Raw genomic sequence first — 17154 nt, 5'->3', positions numbered from 1 at the left:
CGATGCTGGGCCAATAGTGCACCCCCACATGAGTCTCCCAGTCGTGGATGGCTGCAACAGAGAACTGGATTCGAACCAGGTTCTCTAGTGGCACAGCTTTAGACCACTGCGTCACTCGGGAGGCCCTTTCCATATACTTTTTTGGTTACTACATCATTCCATGTTATTTCTTAGTTGTGATGTCTTTACTATTATTCTGCAATGTAGAAAATAGTCCAAATAAAGAAAAACCTTTGAATGAGTAGGTGTGTCCAAACATTTGACTGTTACTGTATGTTTGCAAAGTAGATCCCTAGTCTGGATTTTCATATAATTTGTGTAAAGAACAGGGGATAAAACTCAATACAGCACTACATCAACAGTGCATATCCATTATTTTCAGGTCAGTAGAACAGATGTAGCACAGAAGATTAGGAGATTGGGGAAGCCACTTTTACTAGTAAAATACACCTCAAATTAAGTTTCGTTTCAACTGAAACGCGCCGAATTGAGGAAGTCGAAGGAAAGGAATAAAACTTTTCCAGAAGAGACGGACAGCTAAAGCTCACCTCCGCATGCCATTTTTTCAGTATAACACATACTCGTTTAAAATACCTATTTCAACCAAGTCTTTGAAAATCTGTAATATTTCTATACTAGTGTTCAATTTAATTGGCTTGGAAAGACTTGCTATTGTTTACACCATATTTCAGCGAAGTCGAAAGCTTGCCAAATTCCGCATTCTTAGGTTTATTCTCTTTCGACCTAATCGAACAATTTCCACACCGACCGTCGTTTCTGCTTACCAGTGAGACCGGAAAACTATTTCATGTTGCTGTCAGGAAATCTATAATAATGAAAGGTAAGTTTGCAGTTTTACATTATAAAATATGTTCAGTCTGAAGTATCGAACACCTCTCGCAGTTAGGCTATACATTATCCGGATATTACATACATTTCTAGAGTTAACGCCATTAAAACGCCTATTTGAACCGATTTTCGTGCATTATGAAAATCAATGACATGATGCATATTAAACTTGAGAAGCCTAACATATAAAGCCTAAACTATAAGAAAAGTGGTGGCCTACACTACTTTTTAAATAATTAAATTCTCAACACTCTTAGTTCGTGTTTCAGCCAAGATGCAGCCCTGCCACACTTGTTATAAAATTGAGAAATGGGTCTGGAGAAATGTAACCACTCTCAAATTGATAGAGAGAGCTGGTATGGATGCAATGACGGAGCCCATGAGATCAACATGTTTACACACATTTGAACAAGAAGGCAGTTTGTTTACATGGGCCTAAATTATATTTTTAAAGAATTAATTCATCTTAATTGAAATGACTACTGAACAGCAGTTAAGATTGTATTTCTGTTACATGGTATTTACTTGGTACTTAGCAATGACATGGTAAAAGTAATGCATTTTTTAAATCAGACGTACATTTGCGGTTTTGTCTATTCTCTCCTGCACCAACCTGATTTTACAACCACATCTTGCCTTATACAGAGTGGCTGCTATATTAGGCATTCAGAGACTGAAGCCAAACTGAATTGCTTCATTTCACATTTGTTTCACTTCATGATTTAATATATTAATTGAAACTGGTTGTGTCTGTAATGAGGGGCATTAAAGCGATTGGATCAGCGAGTGCGCCACACCTTGGTTAGAATGTTTGTGGTGGTATCCTTACAGTTTCACAATAATATAATCTACCCTTCCTGGTTTTATGTTTACAGCATGTTGCAGCTACACAGCAGCACAGCATTTATGCAGAAATGGTGAAAACAGAAAACAAAGTGGTAAATCACGTTTTTTGTTTCATGGTATTTCTCTCTGGCTTATTCAATGGGTGACTGACTACATTGCATTTCATGTACTAAACTATTTTTCCATTTTTCCATCAGTTTGACTGAGAAACCAGTTCACTGACAAGGATCCAAAGGATTTCAGTAAGGCTGAACAAGTCCAAATGGAGGTATTTATCATCTAATTCATAACAAAAATAAGAATAATATTTACTGTAGCAGTTTAACACTTTTCTGTTTACTACATGATTCCATATGTGTTATTTCATAGTTTTGATGTCATCACTATTATTCTAGAAAATAGTAACAAAATAAAGAAAACACCTTGAATGAGTAGGTGTCCAAACTTTGGACTGGTCCTGTATATATACACTACTGTTCAAAAGTTTGGGTTCAATTAGAAATGTCCTTGTTTTTGAAAGCAAGGCACATTTTTTTGTCCATTAAAATCACATCAAATGGATCAGAAATACAGTGTAGAAATGTTTAATGTTGTAAATGACTAATGTAGCTGGAAACGGCAGATTTTTTATGGATTATCTACATAGGCCGATTATCAGCAACCATCACTCTTGTGTTCCAATGGCACGTTGTGTTAGCGAATCCAAGTTTATCATTTTAAAAGGCTAATTGATCATTAGAAAACACTTTTGCAATTATGTTAGCACAGCTTAAAACTGTTGTTCTGATTAAAGCAGCAATACAATTGGCCTTCTTTAGACTAGTTGAGTATCTGGAGAATGAGCATTTGTGGGTTCGATTACAGGCTCAAAATGGCCAGAAACAAAGTACTTTCTTCTGAAACTCGTCAGTCTATTCTTGTTCTGAGAAATGAAGGCTATTGTGTCCGAGAAATTGCAAAGAAACTGAAGATCTCGTACAACGCTGTGAACTACTCCCTTCACAGAACAGCGCCAACTAGCTTTAACCAGAAAAGAAAGAGGAGTGGGAGTCCCCGGTGCACAACTGAGCAAGAGGACAAGTACATTAGAGAGTCTAGTTTGAGAAACAGATGCCTCACAAGACCTCAACTGGTAGCTTCATTAAATAGTACCTGCAAAACACCAGTCTCAACGTCAACAGTGAAGAGGCGACTCCGGGATGCTGGCCTTCTAGGCAGAGTTCCTCTGTCCAGTGTCTGTGTTCTTTTGCCCATCTTAATCTTTTATTTTTATTGGCCAGTCTGAGATATGGCTTTTTCTTTGCAACTCTGCCAAGAAGGCCAGCATCTCGGAGTCGCCTCTGCACTGTTAACATTGAGACTGGTGTTTTGCGGGTACTATTAAATGAAGCTGCCAGTTGAGGACTTGTGAGGCATCTGCTTTTTTTTGCTTTTCTTTTGAAAACAAGGACATTTCTAAGTGACCCTAAACTTTTGAACGTGTGTGTGTGTGTGTGTGTGTGTGTGTGTGTGTGTATATATATACATATATATCAGCAAAAAAAACAAACTCTTCTCACTTTCAACTGTGTTTATTTTCAGCATACTTAATTAACATATTTGTATGAACATAACAAGATTCAACAACTGAGACATAAACTGAACAAGTTCCACAGACATGTGACGAACAGAAATTGAATAATGTGTCCCTGAACAAAGGGGGGGTTCAAAATCAAAAGTAACAGTCAGTATCTGGTGTGGCCACCAGCTGCATTAAGTACTGCAGTGCATCTTCCCCTCATGGACTGCACCAGATTTGCAAGTTCTTGCTGTGAGATGTTACCTCACTCTTCCACCAAGGCACCTGCAAGTTCCCGGACATTTCTGCGGGAATGGCCCTAGACCTCACCCTCCGATCCAACAGGTCCCAGACGTGCTCAATGGGATTGAGATCCGGGCCATGGCAGAACACTGACATTCTTGTTTTACAGGAAATCATGCACAGAACGAGCAGTATGGCTGGTGGCATTGTCATGCTGGAGGGTCGTGTCAGGATGAGCCTGCAGGAAGGGTACCACATGAGGGAGGAGGATGTCTTCCCTGTAACGCACAGCGTTGAGATTGCCTGCAATGACAACAAGCTCAGTCCGATGATGCTGTGACACACCGCCCCAGACCATGACGGACCCTCCACCTTCAAATCGATCCTGCTCCAGAGTACAGGCCTCGGTGTAACGTTCATTCCTTCGACGATAAACGCGAATCCGACCATCACCCCTGGTGAGACAAAACCGTGATTCGTCAGTGAAGAGCACTTTTTGCCAGTCCTGTCTGGTCCAGCGACGGTGGGTTTGTGCCCATAGGCGCTGTTGTTGCCGGTGATGTCTGGTGAGGACCTGCCTTAGAACAAACCCTCACTCCAGCCTCTCTCAGCCTACTGAGGACAGTTTGAGCACTGATGGAGGGATTGTGCGTTCCTGGTGTAACTCAGCCAGTTGTTGTTGCCATCCTGTACCTTTCCCACAGGTGATGTTCGGATGTACCGATCCTGTGCAGGTGTTGTTACACGTGGTCTGCCACTGCGAGGACGATCAGCTGTCCGTCCTGTCTCCCTATAGCGCTTTCTTAGGCGTCTCACAGTATGGATATTGCAATTTATTGCCCTGGTCACATCTGCCGTCCTCATGCCTCCTTGCAGCATGCCTAAGGCACGTGCTCATCATGCAGATTAGCAGGGACCCTGGGCATCTTTCCTTTGGTGTTTTTCAGAGTCAGTAGAAAGGCCTCTTTAGTGTCTTAAGTTTTCATAACTGACCTTAATTGCCTACCGTCTGTAAGCTGTTAGTGTCTTAACGACCGTTCCACAGGTGCATGTTCATTAATTGTTTATGGTTCATTAAACAAGCATGGGAAACAGTGTTTAAACCCTTTACAATGAAGATCTGTGAAGTTATTTGGATTTTTACGAATTATCTTTGAAAGACAGGGTCCTGAAAAAGGGACGTTTCTTTTTTTGCTGAGTGTATGTGTGTATATATATATATCTCTCAAATAAAATATATACAGTTGAAGTCGGAAGTTTACATACACTTAGGTTGTCAATAAGTCAATAAGCTCGTTTTTCAACCACTCCACACATTTCTTGTTAACAAGGTATAGGTTTGGCAAGTCGGTTAGGACATCTACTTTGTGCATGACACAAGTAATTTTTCCAACAATTGTTTACAGACAGATTATTTCACTTATAATTTACTGTATCACAATTCCAGTGGGTCAGAAGTTTACATACACTAAGTTGACTGTGCCTTTAACCAGCTTGGAAAATTCCAGGAAATTAGGGGGAGGGGGGGGCAGCATCATGTTGTGGGGTTGCTTTGCTGCAGGAGGGACTGGTGCACTTCACAAAATAGATGGCATCATGATGGAGGAAAATTATGTGGATATATTGAAGCAACATCTCAAGACATCAGTCAGGAAGTTAAAGCTTGGTTGCAAATGGGTCTTCCAAATTGACAATGACCCCAAGCATACTTCCGAAGTTGTGGTGAAAAGGCTTAAGGACAACAAAGTCAAGGTATTGGAGTGGCCATCACACAGCCCTGACCTCAATCCTATAGAAAATGTGTGGGCAGAACTGAAAAGGCGTGTGCGAGCAAGGAGGCCTACAAACATGACTCCGTTACACCAGCTTTGTCAGGAGGAATGGGCCAAAATTCACCCAACTTATTGTGGGAAGATTGTGGAAGGCTACCTGAAACGTTTGACCCAAGTTTAACGATTTAAAGGCAATGCTACCCAAATACTAATTGAGTGTATGTAAACTTCTGACGCACTGGGAATGTGATGAAAGGAATAAAATATGAAATAAATCATTCTCTCTACTATTATTCTGACATTTCACATTCTTAAAATAAAGTGGTGATCCTAACTGATCTAAGACGGGGAATTTTTACTAGGATTAAATGTCAGGAATTGTGAAAAACTGAGTTTAAATGTATTTGGCTAAAGTGTATGTAAACTTCCGACTTCAAATCTATATATACACTACCGGTCAAACGTTTTAGAACAAGGATTTGTATTTATTTTTACTATTTTCTACATTGTAGAATAATAGTGAAGACATCACAACTATGAAATAACACGAATGAAAGCAACCATTTGCCTTGCAGCTTTGCACACTCTTTGCAGTAGTAGTATACACATCACATATTTGGCTTGTGGGTAAAGATGAATATGCGCTAAAACACCAACAAATGTTGAGTAAACCTGCTCAATTGTGAATGATTTTGTTGTTAACATCTTTATGGCTTATGAATTTCAATCAAATCAGCCTATTTATTTTCAGAATGAAGAGGAAGGCAAACCAACTGACCTGCCAGATGAGATTAAGGATTGGAATAAACATCACGTGAAACAATGGGCTCTCAACGAGGCTTGTGTGGATGGTGAATCTGCAAATATCTTGCTTCGGCAGAACATTAATGGGCCCAGTCTTTTACTTTTAGAAAAATCTGAGTTACTAGAGGTGGGTGTCACACTGGGGCCTGCAAAGTTGATCATTCACAAGAGGGATGAACATTTGAAATTTAAGAAAGAGCAGTTGAGTAGCCCAACAACAAATCAGTCTGGGAGACCGTGCAAGCCGTACCCTTTTCATCGACACCATGATGCCTGCAGATACAAGGCGAACAGCGTTCTTGATGTAACAGAATCCGGTGCATCAGACTATATCGAACCCTGTCATGAATATAAAGGATACATCCATATGTCAGAGGCAGCTGTGGAGAGCAAAATGGAAAAGTTCACTGATGAGGTTATTCGATTTGCAGCAGCCTGCATGAATAGCCGCACTAATGGCACCATACATTTTGGAGTTGGTGACAAGCCAGACTTTGTTCATGGACAAGTTTTGGGAGTTAGCGTCCTGGACAAAGAGGCATATGTCAATGCTCTGCCACAAGCCATTGGGGGTCATTTTGAGTATAGACATATCCAGACAGCCAAGATGTGCATCAAACCACCTCGATTTGTTGAGGTTCTCAATCCTGATATGACATCCTCAGAGAAGTATGTGATAGAAGTGGACATCGTGCCAGACTTTGTGATCTGTCAAGAGAACTTCTATCACGTTTTCCGCTTGGATACAAGGAAATCAAAGAGGAAGTCCAAAAGCAAAGAAACAGAGAAAGAGGAGAAAAAACTCTTCTTCATTCGTGATCACAGCAGCAGCAGGGATCTCCTTGCACTAACCACAAAGGAGGAATACAATAGGTTTCTCGACGATGTGCCACAGCTGTCACTGCTAAGAAAACAAGCAGAGGAAAATCGCCTTAGTGTGGTTAAAAGTAGTGTCCAGGGCTCCAGACTAAGTGAAATGATAACAGGTGGATCCCAATCCTTAGACAAGTCCCACTTCGAGCGGTATTTGATAGTGACAAACAAATCACATTTAGTTCAATTGGAATCTCTGGGATTTATTCCTGAACTAAACCCAACTGCTGTTTTGGACTTTGACCCTGAGTCGGCAAAACATGGATTGATGAAGCACTTTGAAGACCAGAGTACAATAAATATCCACTTGCCAGTACAATATAAAATCACAGAGGCTGTCGAGGACATTGCTAGCAAGCTAAAACTGACTCGAAACACCAGCTGGATCCTCTGCAATGGGGATATCGAAAGAGAGAGACCCTCAGATGTAGATGACTGGTTAATAGAGAAAGGAGCGTCTGTACGAAATGTGATTTCATTTCTGTGTCGGAAAGATGTGCTACCACACAAGAGATTCCTGGTTATTTTTATATTGCTGTCTACTGTGAGTGAGAAAATGGACCCTCTGCTTGAGACCTTCAGCACATTCTGGCAGGAGCTCAGAGGAACAGAGCAAATACTTTGCATCTGTGAAAATGAAGAAGCATTCACCTGCTGGAGGGACCTGATTGAATCCCGCTATAGATTAGACATTAAAGCAAGATCAATATATCAGCTCAGTTTTGCTGAAGTTAACGGCACTGTCCTCAGTCTGTGGTCAGACAACCGGAAATCCAGCCGTTTCCTACCCTGTGGAGGAGGCAGCAAAGTGATGTTAACAAAGAAAGAAGAGGGCAGCCTAGACATCCTGAATGTTCTGTGTGTGAATCAGTGTGAGGGAGGAAATGAAGACAAGGCCATCATACAGGAGAAGTTCTACAAAGGAGGAAAGGTGTTATGGTGGAACTTCTATTTCTCTGAGCAGCCAGGATCCATGCCATTCATCAAACGGGACAAGTTTGACTTCATCATGAACACTGTCCTACCAGCTTTGAGCTCTTTGAGAAAAGCTTGTGTGTCCTTCAAACTTTTGCATGTCCCAGGATGTGGTGGAACTACACTAGCCATGCATATATTATGGGCACTGAAAGACAAGTTCCGTTGTGCTGTTCTGAGGGACAGAACCGCGGATCATGTTGTTGTTGCCGAGCAGGTGGTCAAGCTACTGATGTATGAGACAACAGAACAATCGTCCCGGATTCCTGTGTTGCTCATGCTAGATGACTTTAAGGAGATGGATGACGCATATGATTTGCAGCAGCTCATTGAGAAGGAATGTGTCAAGAAAGACATTGGATCTAGGTCCCCGCAGGTCATTCTACTCAATTGCATGAGGGCTGAGTCTTGGGAGAAGACTGAATCAACTGAAGACACTGTGTTCATTGGCAATAACCTCTCTGAAATGGAGCAGAGGCAGTTCGAGAAAAAACTGGAGGAGATTGAGAAGACCTACAAGAATGCAGACACATTCTACGCTTTCATGATCATGAAGAAGAACTTTTCACCCGAGTATATACAGGGTGTGGCTCGCAACACCCTAAAGAGCTTCAACATAAATCACAAACATGCACAACTCATTGCTGTTCTGGTCTTGTTGAATGTCTACTGCAAGGGTGCAACACTCTCAGTCTCTCTCTGTGAAGAGTTTCTTGGCCTCCAGACCAAGCCTTATAGTGGGTCCTCTGATGTTAAGGCTGGATTTGGGAAGTTTTCCACTCTAGTGACCTGCTGCACAGAAGAGACTAAGGTTGTATTCGAGGCAGTGAGAATGATCCACTCAAGCATGGCCGTGCACTGTTTGAAGGAGCTTACAACCACATACAGTGTAACCAAAGCTGAGATCACTGATCTACTGCTCACCACAGACAAGCTTTATGAGTGCATACAGGGCAAAGGTAAACTCATGAAGGATGTTCACACCATGTTAGTGAAAAGACATCACTCAGTCAAGAGTGAAGATTCTCAGTTTTCACCTCTCATCCAGGATATTGCAAAGGAGACACCAGGTGTTGAAGAAAATGTTCTATTCAATGCAGCCAAGCGCTTTGAAAAAGATGCTGTCATCTCTCAGCTTCTTGCCAGATACCAATACCTGAAGAAAAGGGATTTCAGGGAGGCAAAGGACTGGGCAAAGATTGCAAAAGATCTTTCCAGAGATAACTCCTACATTTCTGACACATCTGCACAAGTGATCAAGCATGAGCTAAAGATTGATATACAAAGTGACAAAGAAGATCCCATAAGACCTGAAAGGCTCAAAGGCTATCTTAGAACGGCCCAGTCAGCAACAGAGGCCTTCAGGGATACACAGGAAATTGCAAAGAAGGAGGCTACTCTGAGAGTACAAAACAAGAGAGACAACAGCCCTTTCAACACTGCAGGGTGCCTTGGAGAAATTCAGGTTGCAGTCATCATCATCAAAATACTGGAAAAATGTCCAGTGTTTTCTTCAGGCAATGTCCGTCATGACATTCTGAGTGAAGTTCTGTCTGGCAAAATTACAATCCAAGATGTTGCGAGGAATGATTCCAGACGTAACAAACATGCCTCATATTACTACATTCTCAGTGACTTTGAAGATCTTCTGTACAACCTTAAATATAACATGAAGAGGCACTTTGATTTTCTTGACAGCTTTTATGTCAACTTGGGTCCCAGGTTCACCCTGAAAGACAGTCGAGAGGAAAGAACTCGACAGGAGCTCTTCCAGTGCTTTCAAAGATACAGTGACCTCTTTTGCAAGACAGATTCCACAGAATTAATGAAAAACAAGAACCTGAAAATCAGCATCCAAATTCACAAGGCAAGGCAATTTTTGGAGAGTAGAAAAACTGATACTCATTCAGGGATTCTGGATTGCCTCTCCAACGATACCTCAGGTGACATGATGCAAAAGATAGTCCTGCAGTATGACTTCATTCTGAGTAAAGATCCTGAAAGGAGCGTTAGAGAAATGGTCAATTTCATCTATGCCAATGTTGTGCTAAGCTGTGTCAAACCTGAATCTCAACACCTTCGTCCGTATAAGATCCTCGTTGATCTTCTTTGCCAGGTTCTTCAAGGTCAAATCCCATATGGTGAAAGTTTATCATTACACTTCATTGCTGTAGCTCTGCTGTGGCCACAACATATCCTCATGTCACAACCAGTGGCATCTCAGAAGTTGGGAAGCTATGTGTCACAGATGCGGACATCATACTGGAACGAGATGAAATCTGTTTTCAATGGAAAGTTGCCTGTTGTCCATTTCTTCTTGGGGAAGAAGCCGGGCTATGCTCGCCTAGTTCGCCTTAGGGAAATCATGTGGTGTGTAAGACCAGAAGAAGACTTTGATTCACTTTGGACAAATGGCAAAATATGGAAGCATGAGAGAGTCAAGGAGCTCCTTTACAGAGTGACAGGAGAGGTACAAAGGAAATTCATTCTGGCAGATACCAGGAACGCAGGCTTAAAGATAGAAGTCAGTGCAATGTACAAAAGTCAACTCTGTGGAAAAGAGCAGGGATCAAAAGTATCATTTTTCATTGGTTTCTCAATGAAGGGTCCACTGGCTTTTGACATCGATTGAAGAAGAGCCCAATTGATATGCAGTCAGACATACACTATCATTTTTTTGTACATTAAAATAACATCAAATTGATCAGAAATACAGTGTAGACATTGTTAATGTTGTAAATGACTATTGTAGCTGGAAATTGCAGATTTGTTATGGAATATCTACATAGGCGTAGAGGCCCATTATCAGCAACCATCACTCCTGTGTTCCAATGGCACGTTGTATTAGCTAATCCAAGTTTATCATTTTAAAAGGCTAATTGATCATTAGAAAACACTTTTGCAATTATGTTAGCACCGCTGAAAACTGTTGTTCTCATTAAAGCAGCAATAAAACTGTCCTTCTTTAGACTAATTGAGTATCTGAAGCATCAGCATTTGTGGGTTCGATTACAGGCTCAAAATTACCAGAAACAAAGACCTTTGTTCTGAAACTTGTCAGTCTATTCTTGTTCTGAGAAATAAATGCTATTCCATGCGAGAAATTGCCAAGAAACTGAAGATCTCGTACAACGCTGTGTACTACTCCCTTCACAGAACAGCGCAAACGGTCTCTAACAGAATAGAAAGAGGAGTGGGAGGCTCAGGTGCACAACTGAGCAAGAGGACAAGTACATTCATGTCTAGTTTGAGCAACAGACGTCTCACAAGTCCTCAAATGGCAGCTTCATTAAATAGTACCCGCAAAACACCAGTCCCAACGTCAACAGTGAAGAGGCGACTCCGGGATGCTGGCCTTCTAGGCAGAGTTCCTCTGTCCAGTGTCTGTGTTCTTTTGCCCATTTTAATATATTATTTTTATTGGCCAGTCTGAGATATGTATTTTTCTTTGCAACTCTGCCTAGAAGGCCAGCATCCCGGAGTCGCCGCTTCACTTGACATTAAGACTGGTGTTTTGCGGGTACTATTTAATGAAGCTGCCAGTTGAGGACTTGTGAGGCGTCTATGTTCACCGACTCGTTATCACAGGGCTCTCTCCCCCCGACGCTAACCCAAGCCTCCATCTCGTATACTTAAGAAAGATAAAGATCCGGCGGAATGTGGTGGATATCGGCCCATTTCACTTTTGAACGCTGATGTTAAATTATTAGCTAAGGTTCCAGCATGTCAGTTGGAACCCTGCCTTCAGGATCTCATATCTGATGATCAAACGGGTTTCATTAAAGGGTGACAACTGTTTTCCAATGTACGACGGCTTTTGAAAATGATACTGTCTCCTATCTCCCCAGACCCCCAAAAAGTTGTTTCTCTTGATGCGGAGAAGGCTTTCGACCGGGTGGAGTGTGATTATTTATTTAAGATTTTGAGAAGGTTTGGTTTTGGGTCCAATTTCATCTCATGGATACGTCTGCTCTATTCTGCTCCTACGACTAGTGTACACACAAACTTGCAACATTCAAAATACTGACCCCTCTCCAGAGGGACCCATCAAGGGTGCCCTATGTCCCCGATCCTTTTTGCTCTTGCGATAGAACCACATTCCTTGGCCTTAAATTTATCACCATCATTCACTGGAATCCACCGAGCTGGTGAAAAGCACAAAGTGTCACTGTATGCAGATGATCTACTATTATATACAGTTGAAGTCGGAGGTTTACATACACTTAGGTTAGAGTCATTAAAACTCGTTTTTCAACCACTTCACAAATTTCTTGTTAACAAAGTATAGGTTTGGCAAGTCGGTTAGGACAACAACAAAAAATTGCACAAGTAAAAATGTGTTTTACTTGTGCATGACACAAGTAATTTTTCCAGCAATTGTTTACAGACAGATTATTTAACTTATAATTTACTGTATCACAATTCCAGTGGGTCAGAAGTTTACATACACTAAGTTGACTGTGCCTTTAACCAGCTTGGAAAATTCCAGAAAATTATGTCATGGCTTTAGAAGCTTCTGATAGGCTAATTGACATCATTTGAGTCAATTGGAGGTGTACTTGTGGATGTATTTCAAGGCCTACCTTCACACTCAGTGCCTCTTCGCTTGACATCATGGGAAAATCAAAAGGAATCAGCCAAGACCTCAGAAAAAAATTGTAGACCTCCACCACAAGTCTGGTTCATCCTTGGAAGCAATTTCCTAACACCTGAAGATACCACATTCATCTGTACAAACAATAGTGCGCAAGTATGAACACCATGGGACCACGCATCCATCATACCGCTCAGGAAGGATACTGATTAATCAGAATACTATAATGTTACCGAATATGTACTAATCAGAATACTATTATGTTACTGTATATGTATGAATTTTCTTTTTAATCTTAGTACTGAATATAATGTGTGTAAATATAATCAAGAATTAGAACAATGACTGTCTGTACCATGGTAGAAATTAATGAACTTACAGCCAGTCTGGCTAGAAGGCTTATCTACACAAACTGACCTTGGCTCAGTCATATATTATCTTAATAGGGAGAGACATGTGAGAACCATACAGCCATTGTACTAGAGAGGAGATGACACGGGCTAGTACTGAAACTAATGACGTCATTTTCAGTTTATAACCTGTGGTAAAATGTGTAATGAGCAGTACTCTCGTGAATAAAAGCTGCTGGTTGACTTTAAGACTGGGCTCTGTCCATTTTATACAAATAAGGGTCATACAAATCCTTATGAATTGACAGAGTGTTTAATTTGAATTGGGTATTAAAACAGAGGAATTTAATTCCTGCAACAGATACACGTTCTGTCTCCTAGAGATGACCGTACTTTGCTGCGAATCAATCCCAAAACAACAGCAAAGGACCTTGTGAAGATGCTGGAGGAAACAGGTACAAGTCCTATATCGACATAACCTGAAAGGCCGCTCAGCACGGAAGAAGCCACTGCTCTAATACCGCCATAAAAAAGGCAGACTACGGTTTGCAACTGCACATGGGGACAAAGATCATACTTTTTGGAGAAATGTCCTCTGGTCTGATGAAACAAAAATAGGACTGTTTGGCCATAATGACCATTGTTATGTTTGGAGGGAAAAGGAGGAGGATTGCAAGCCGAAAAACACCATCCCAATTGTGAAGCACAGGGGTGGCAGCATCATGTTGTGGGGGTGCTTTGCTGCAGGAGGGGCTAGCGCACTTTCACAAAATAGATGGCATCATGAGGCAGGAAAATTATGTGGATATATTGAAGCAACATCTCAAGACATCAGTCGGGAAGTTAAAGCTTGGTCGCAAATGGGTCTTCCAAATGGACAATGACCCCAAGCATACTTCCAAAGTTGTGGCGAAAAGGCTTAAGGACAACAGAGTCAAGGTATTGGAGTGGCCATCACAAAGCCCTGACCTCATTCCCATAGAAAATGTGTGGGCAGATCTGAAAAAGCGTGTGCGAGCAAGGAGGCCTACAAACCTGACTCCGTTACACCAGCTCTGTCAGGAGGAATGGGCCAAAATTCACCAAACTTATTATGGGAAGATTGTGGAAGGCTACCTGAAACGTTTGACCGAAGTTAAACAATAACATGTTGTGATATTTTTTATTTTTGTGTATGTGTACATGTGTGCATATTTATATATTATTTCCAATCGTAAATGTATTTTATTTTTGTGCTGCTTTTGTTGTTAAAGGGAGGGAGGTGGTTCAATAAGTATATGGGGTAGAAGGATGTATCTGTTCAATTTGTATTTTGTATTTCTTTATATGTCCAATAAACATTAAAAAAAAAATATATAAAAATAATATATACTGTATATATATATTTTTAAAGACTAACTACCAATTGGGGAGAAAAAGGGGTATTTTAAATAATATGGTGTGTATATGGTGTAGTGTGTTAAAGTGATCATTTGTCTCCTAGGGTGTCCCTTATTTTAGATGTGGTAGGGTGAGGTGCCCCATTATCAACAATTGCCTTAAAAAGGTGTGCAGTTCAAGCATGCGAGAACTATAATATATTGAGGCAATAACTCTTTTACAATAAAATACAAATAGCTTATTAATGATAACACTAAACATATATTTTGTCATACATTGATCAAAATATGTTCCTGATGCTTTTGTTATTTATTAATGTACAACATACTTTCACCACAACTTTTGTGTTGTGCTACAAAAGTGAACGTAGTACTTCACAGGAAAAGCGCTCGAGAGAGAGATGCCAAATCATGTTGTCAAGTCTGGCCTTGAGGCTGGCCAGGCTGGTAACTGACAGCCACCAGCAGGATCTACTTGAACTGGCCCCAGGACAGGCATGGACTTACCCAGGACTTACCCAGCTACAGGCATGCTGGGTAAGCTGAGACCATGTTAGGGAGAGATTGGTGTAAGGATAGCCTACATACAGAGGAACTCCCTCGGCTCAGGCCATCATCGCGGACCTTCTTTCTGTCCACACTCTCACTTCAGGCCAACAACTTAGGATGCCTTGCTATAAGAAAAACTTTTTTGAGATGTTTTGTCCCAGGTGCTGCTTGTTGTTACTTGACTACCTGACAAATTTACTTTTAATAACTGTTTAATCAAAATCTGCATTTAACACTATTACCAACGTCTTAGTTTTTTCCTCGCTCAACCTTTTTCACCCCAGACGCTTTATCTGGAGATGGTTCTACAGGACCTCCACCAGCTGAAAAAGCTTTGACACTAACACTATGAAAAAGCTTTAACATTAACACTATGAAAAAGCTTTAACATTAACACTATGAAAAAGCTTTAACACTAACACTATGAAAAAGCTTTAACACTAACACTATGAAAAAGCTTTAACATTAACACTATGCCATCTAATTGCATTCGCTGTACTCATAATTTAAAGGAGAACTATCGCCTTATGGTGAGGATAGCTTCAGATGCAATTGTTAGGCATGGGAAAATTAAGTGTAGGAAAGGATGAAACAGCATTTGTGCCACCAGTAAGTACAGATAGTAGTTCAAATGTCCCTGCGCAGTCCCCGCAGCCGGGCAATTTTCTCAAGGCTTCTGGAAAGAAACGCTGTTGGCATGCTCAACCAGTGTCGCTCATTCAGCCTACAGAAACTTTCAACCGGTTCTCCCCATTAAGCTACGATTTGGAGTCTGAGGCCGAGCCTTCTCAGGTCTCTCCTCCACCTGTTACGGGGTCTGAGCCGCCAAAACCTCCCACCATAAGCTCTGACAAATTGAAAACCCTTGTCATTGGTGACTCCATTACATGCAATAGACTTAAAAAGAATCATCCAGCGATCATACACTGTTTACCAGGGGGCAGCCTGAGGCCCCACTAACCTAAGCCAGCCCAGGGCACAGGGGGACAAACAACCAACCCAGAGCCTCTGGAGGAGACAACATGATGACCTCAAACCCTAGCTAGCACTCCTCACTGTTCTCCACCCTCATCACTACTCACTGATAGAAACACACTACCCATGACCACAACCCCTAGTACTTCTCCATGGCATTTTCCCAAATTTCCTTGATACCTTGTGTCCTCAAAATGCATTGGAAGAGAAGGTCCAAGGAGAGGGACCTGTAACAGCCCAATCTGAGGTTCTAAAGCGAATTTTCATATGAACTCTGTACATGTCTTCAGATGTGTTTGTTTTTAGAAATGGTCTCATAAATAAATAAAAACAATACAACTCTGCTTCCATACTTTCTCACCTCATCAGAGACCAGCACGTGGATCCCAGTAGGTCCTTGTCTGTAGATGTGGCTGATCTGCTGGGGAGTTACATTGTAAAGGAGAGCTATCTTCTCTGAGAGGTCCCCCAGTGGTAGGTCGTCAAGATAGAGAGCATTGTATATTGTGAACATGGGTGAAAGAGATCCTCATCAGTTCAAACAGATTTCCCAAACAGATTTTTCCCAGCCTAGTCCTGGACTAAGAGGCATGTTCAATGGAGATTTTGTGGGATGTAACCTACCTTTACCCCCCCTGGCTTAGTCTGTGGTTGATTCCTTGCATGTTGCTGACACACATAGATGGTGAGGCGGAGCTGTATACATCAGTATAGAGGACGCAACGGGAATGAAAGTGTTAAGATATAGAGCTATGAATTTGAACAAAGAACTAAACATGTTAAAATGTGTTGCATTATGTTGGTGTGTTATTGGTACTTTTCCTGCCACTGTAGTTTTAAACACGCACACAAAACCCCTGGTTCTAAAAGGGAATTTCGGTTGGACCTTATTTACAATTAATTGGACAATAAAGTAATCTTCTATTTTGCTCAAGGTGCCATCATGTGCCAGACTTGGGAAGTGCTTCCTTATTCAAAGAAAAAAGGACACCCCATTATATATGGGGCGGCAGGGTAGCCTAGTGGTTAGAGCATGGGACTAGTAACCGGAAGTTGCAAGTTCAAACCCCCGAGCTGACAAGGTACAAATCTGTCATTCTGCCCCTGGACAGGCAGTTCACCCACTGTTCCTAGGCCGTCATTGAAAATAAGAATTTGTTCTTAACTGACTTGCCTAGTTAAATAAAGGTAAAAATACAATATTGCTCTGAACAAACATGACCGCAATGTGATATCTGCAAATTATTGAAATAATTCATCAATGCACACATTTGATCAGTAGGCTAGTTTGGGAAATGTGAGTCAGATTTGACCCACTTCATTCAATGAGATGGGACAGTCATTCACTACAAATAACATTATGTGGCTCAGTGGCTGTAACCTAACT

The 17154-nt window shown here is 41.3% G+C and overlaps 1 protein-coding gene and 1 pseudogene across 1 annotated transcript; one reads left to right on the top strand and one right to left on the bottom strand.

Moving 5' to 3' along the window:
- The first annotated feature begins 453 nt into the window (after positions 1-453).
- On the top strand, positions 454-11286 carry LOC139401081 (sterile alpha motif domain-containing protein 9-like). Its single transcript, XM_071145582.1, has 4 exons — positions 454-841; positions 1725-1787; positions 1893-1963; positions 6020-11286. The coding sequence occupies exons 3-4, from the start codon at positions 1958-1960 to the stop codon at positions 10550-10552; spliced, it is 4539 nt and encodes a 1512-aa protein (XP_071001683.1). The 5' UTR covers positions 454-841; positions 1725-1787; positions 1893-1957; the 3' UTR covers positions 10553-11286.
- The window catches only part of LOC139385845 (transcription factor CP2-like protein 1), a 35067-nt pseudogene continuing 29035 nt past the window's right edge, over positions 11123-17154 (bottom strand).

Source organism: Oncorhynchus clarkii, chromosome 3 (assembly GCF_045791955.1).
Source record: "Oncorhynchus clarkii lewisi isolate Uvic-CL-2024 chromosome 3, UVic_Ocla_1.0, whole genome shotgun sequence".
Lineage (NCBI taxonomy): Eukaryota > Metazoa > Chordata > Actinopteri > Salmoniformes > Salmonidae > Oncorhynchus > Oncorhynchus clarkii.
This window is presented reverse-complemented; position numbering and strand designations above follow the sequence as displayed.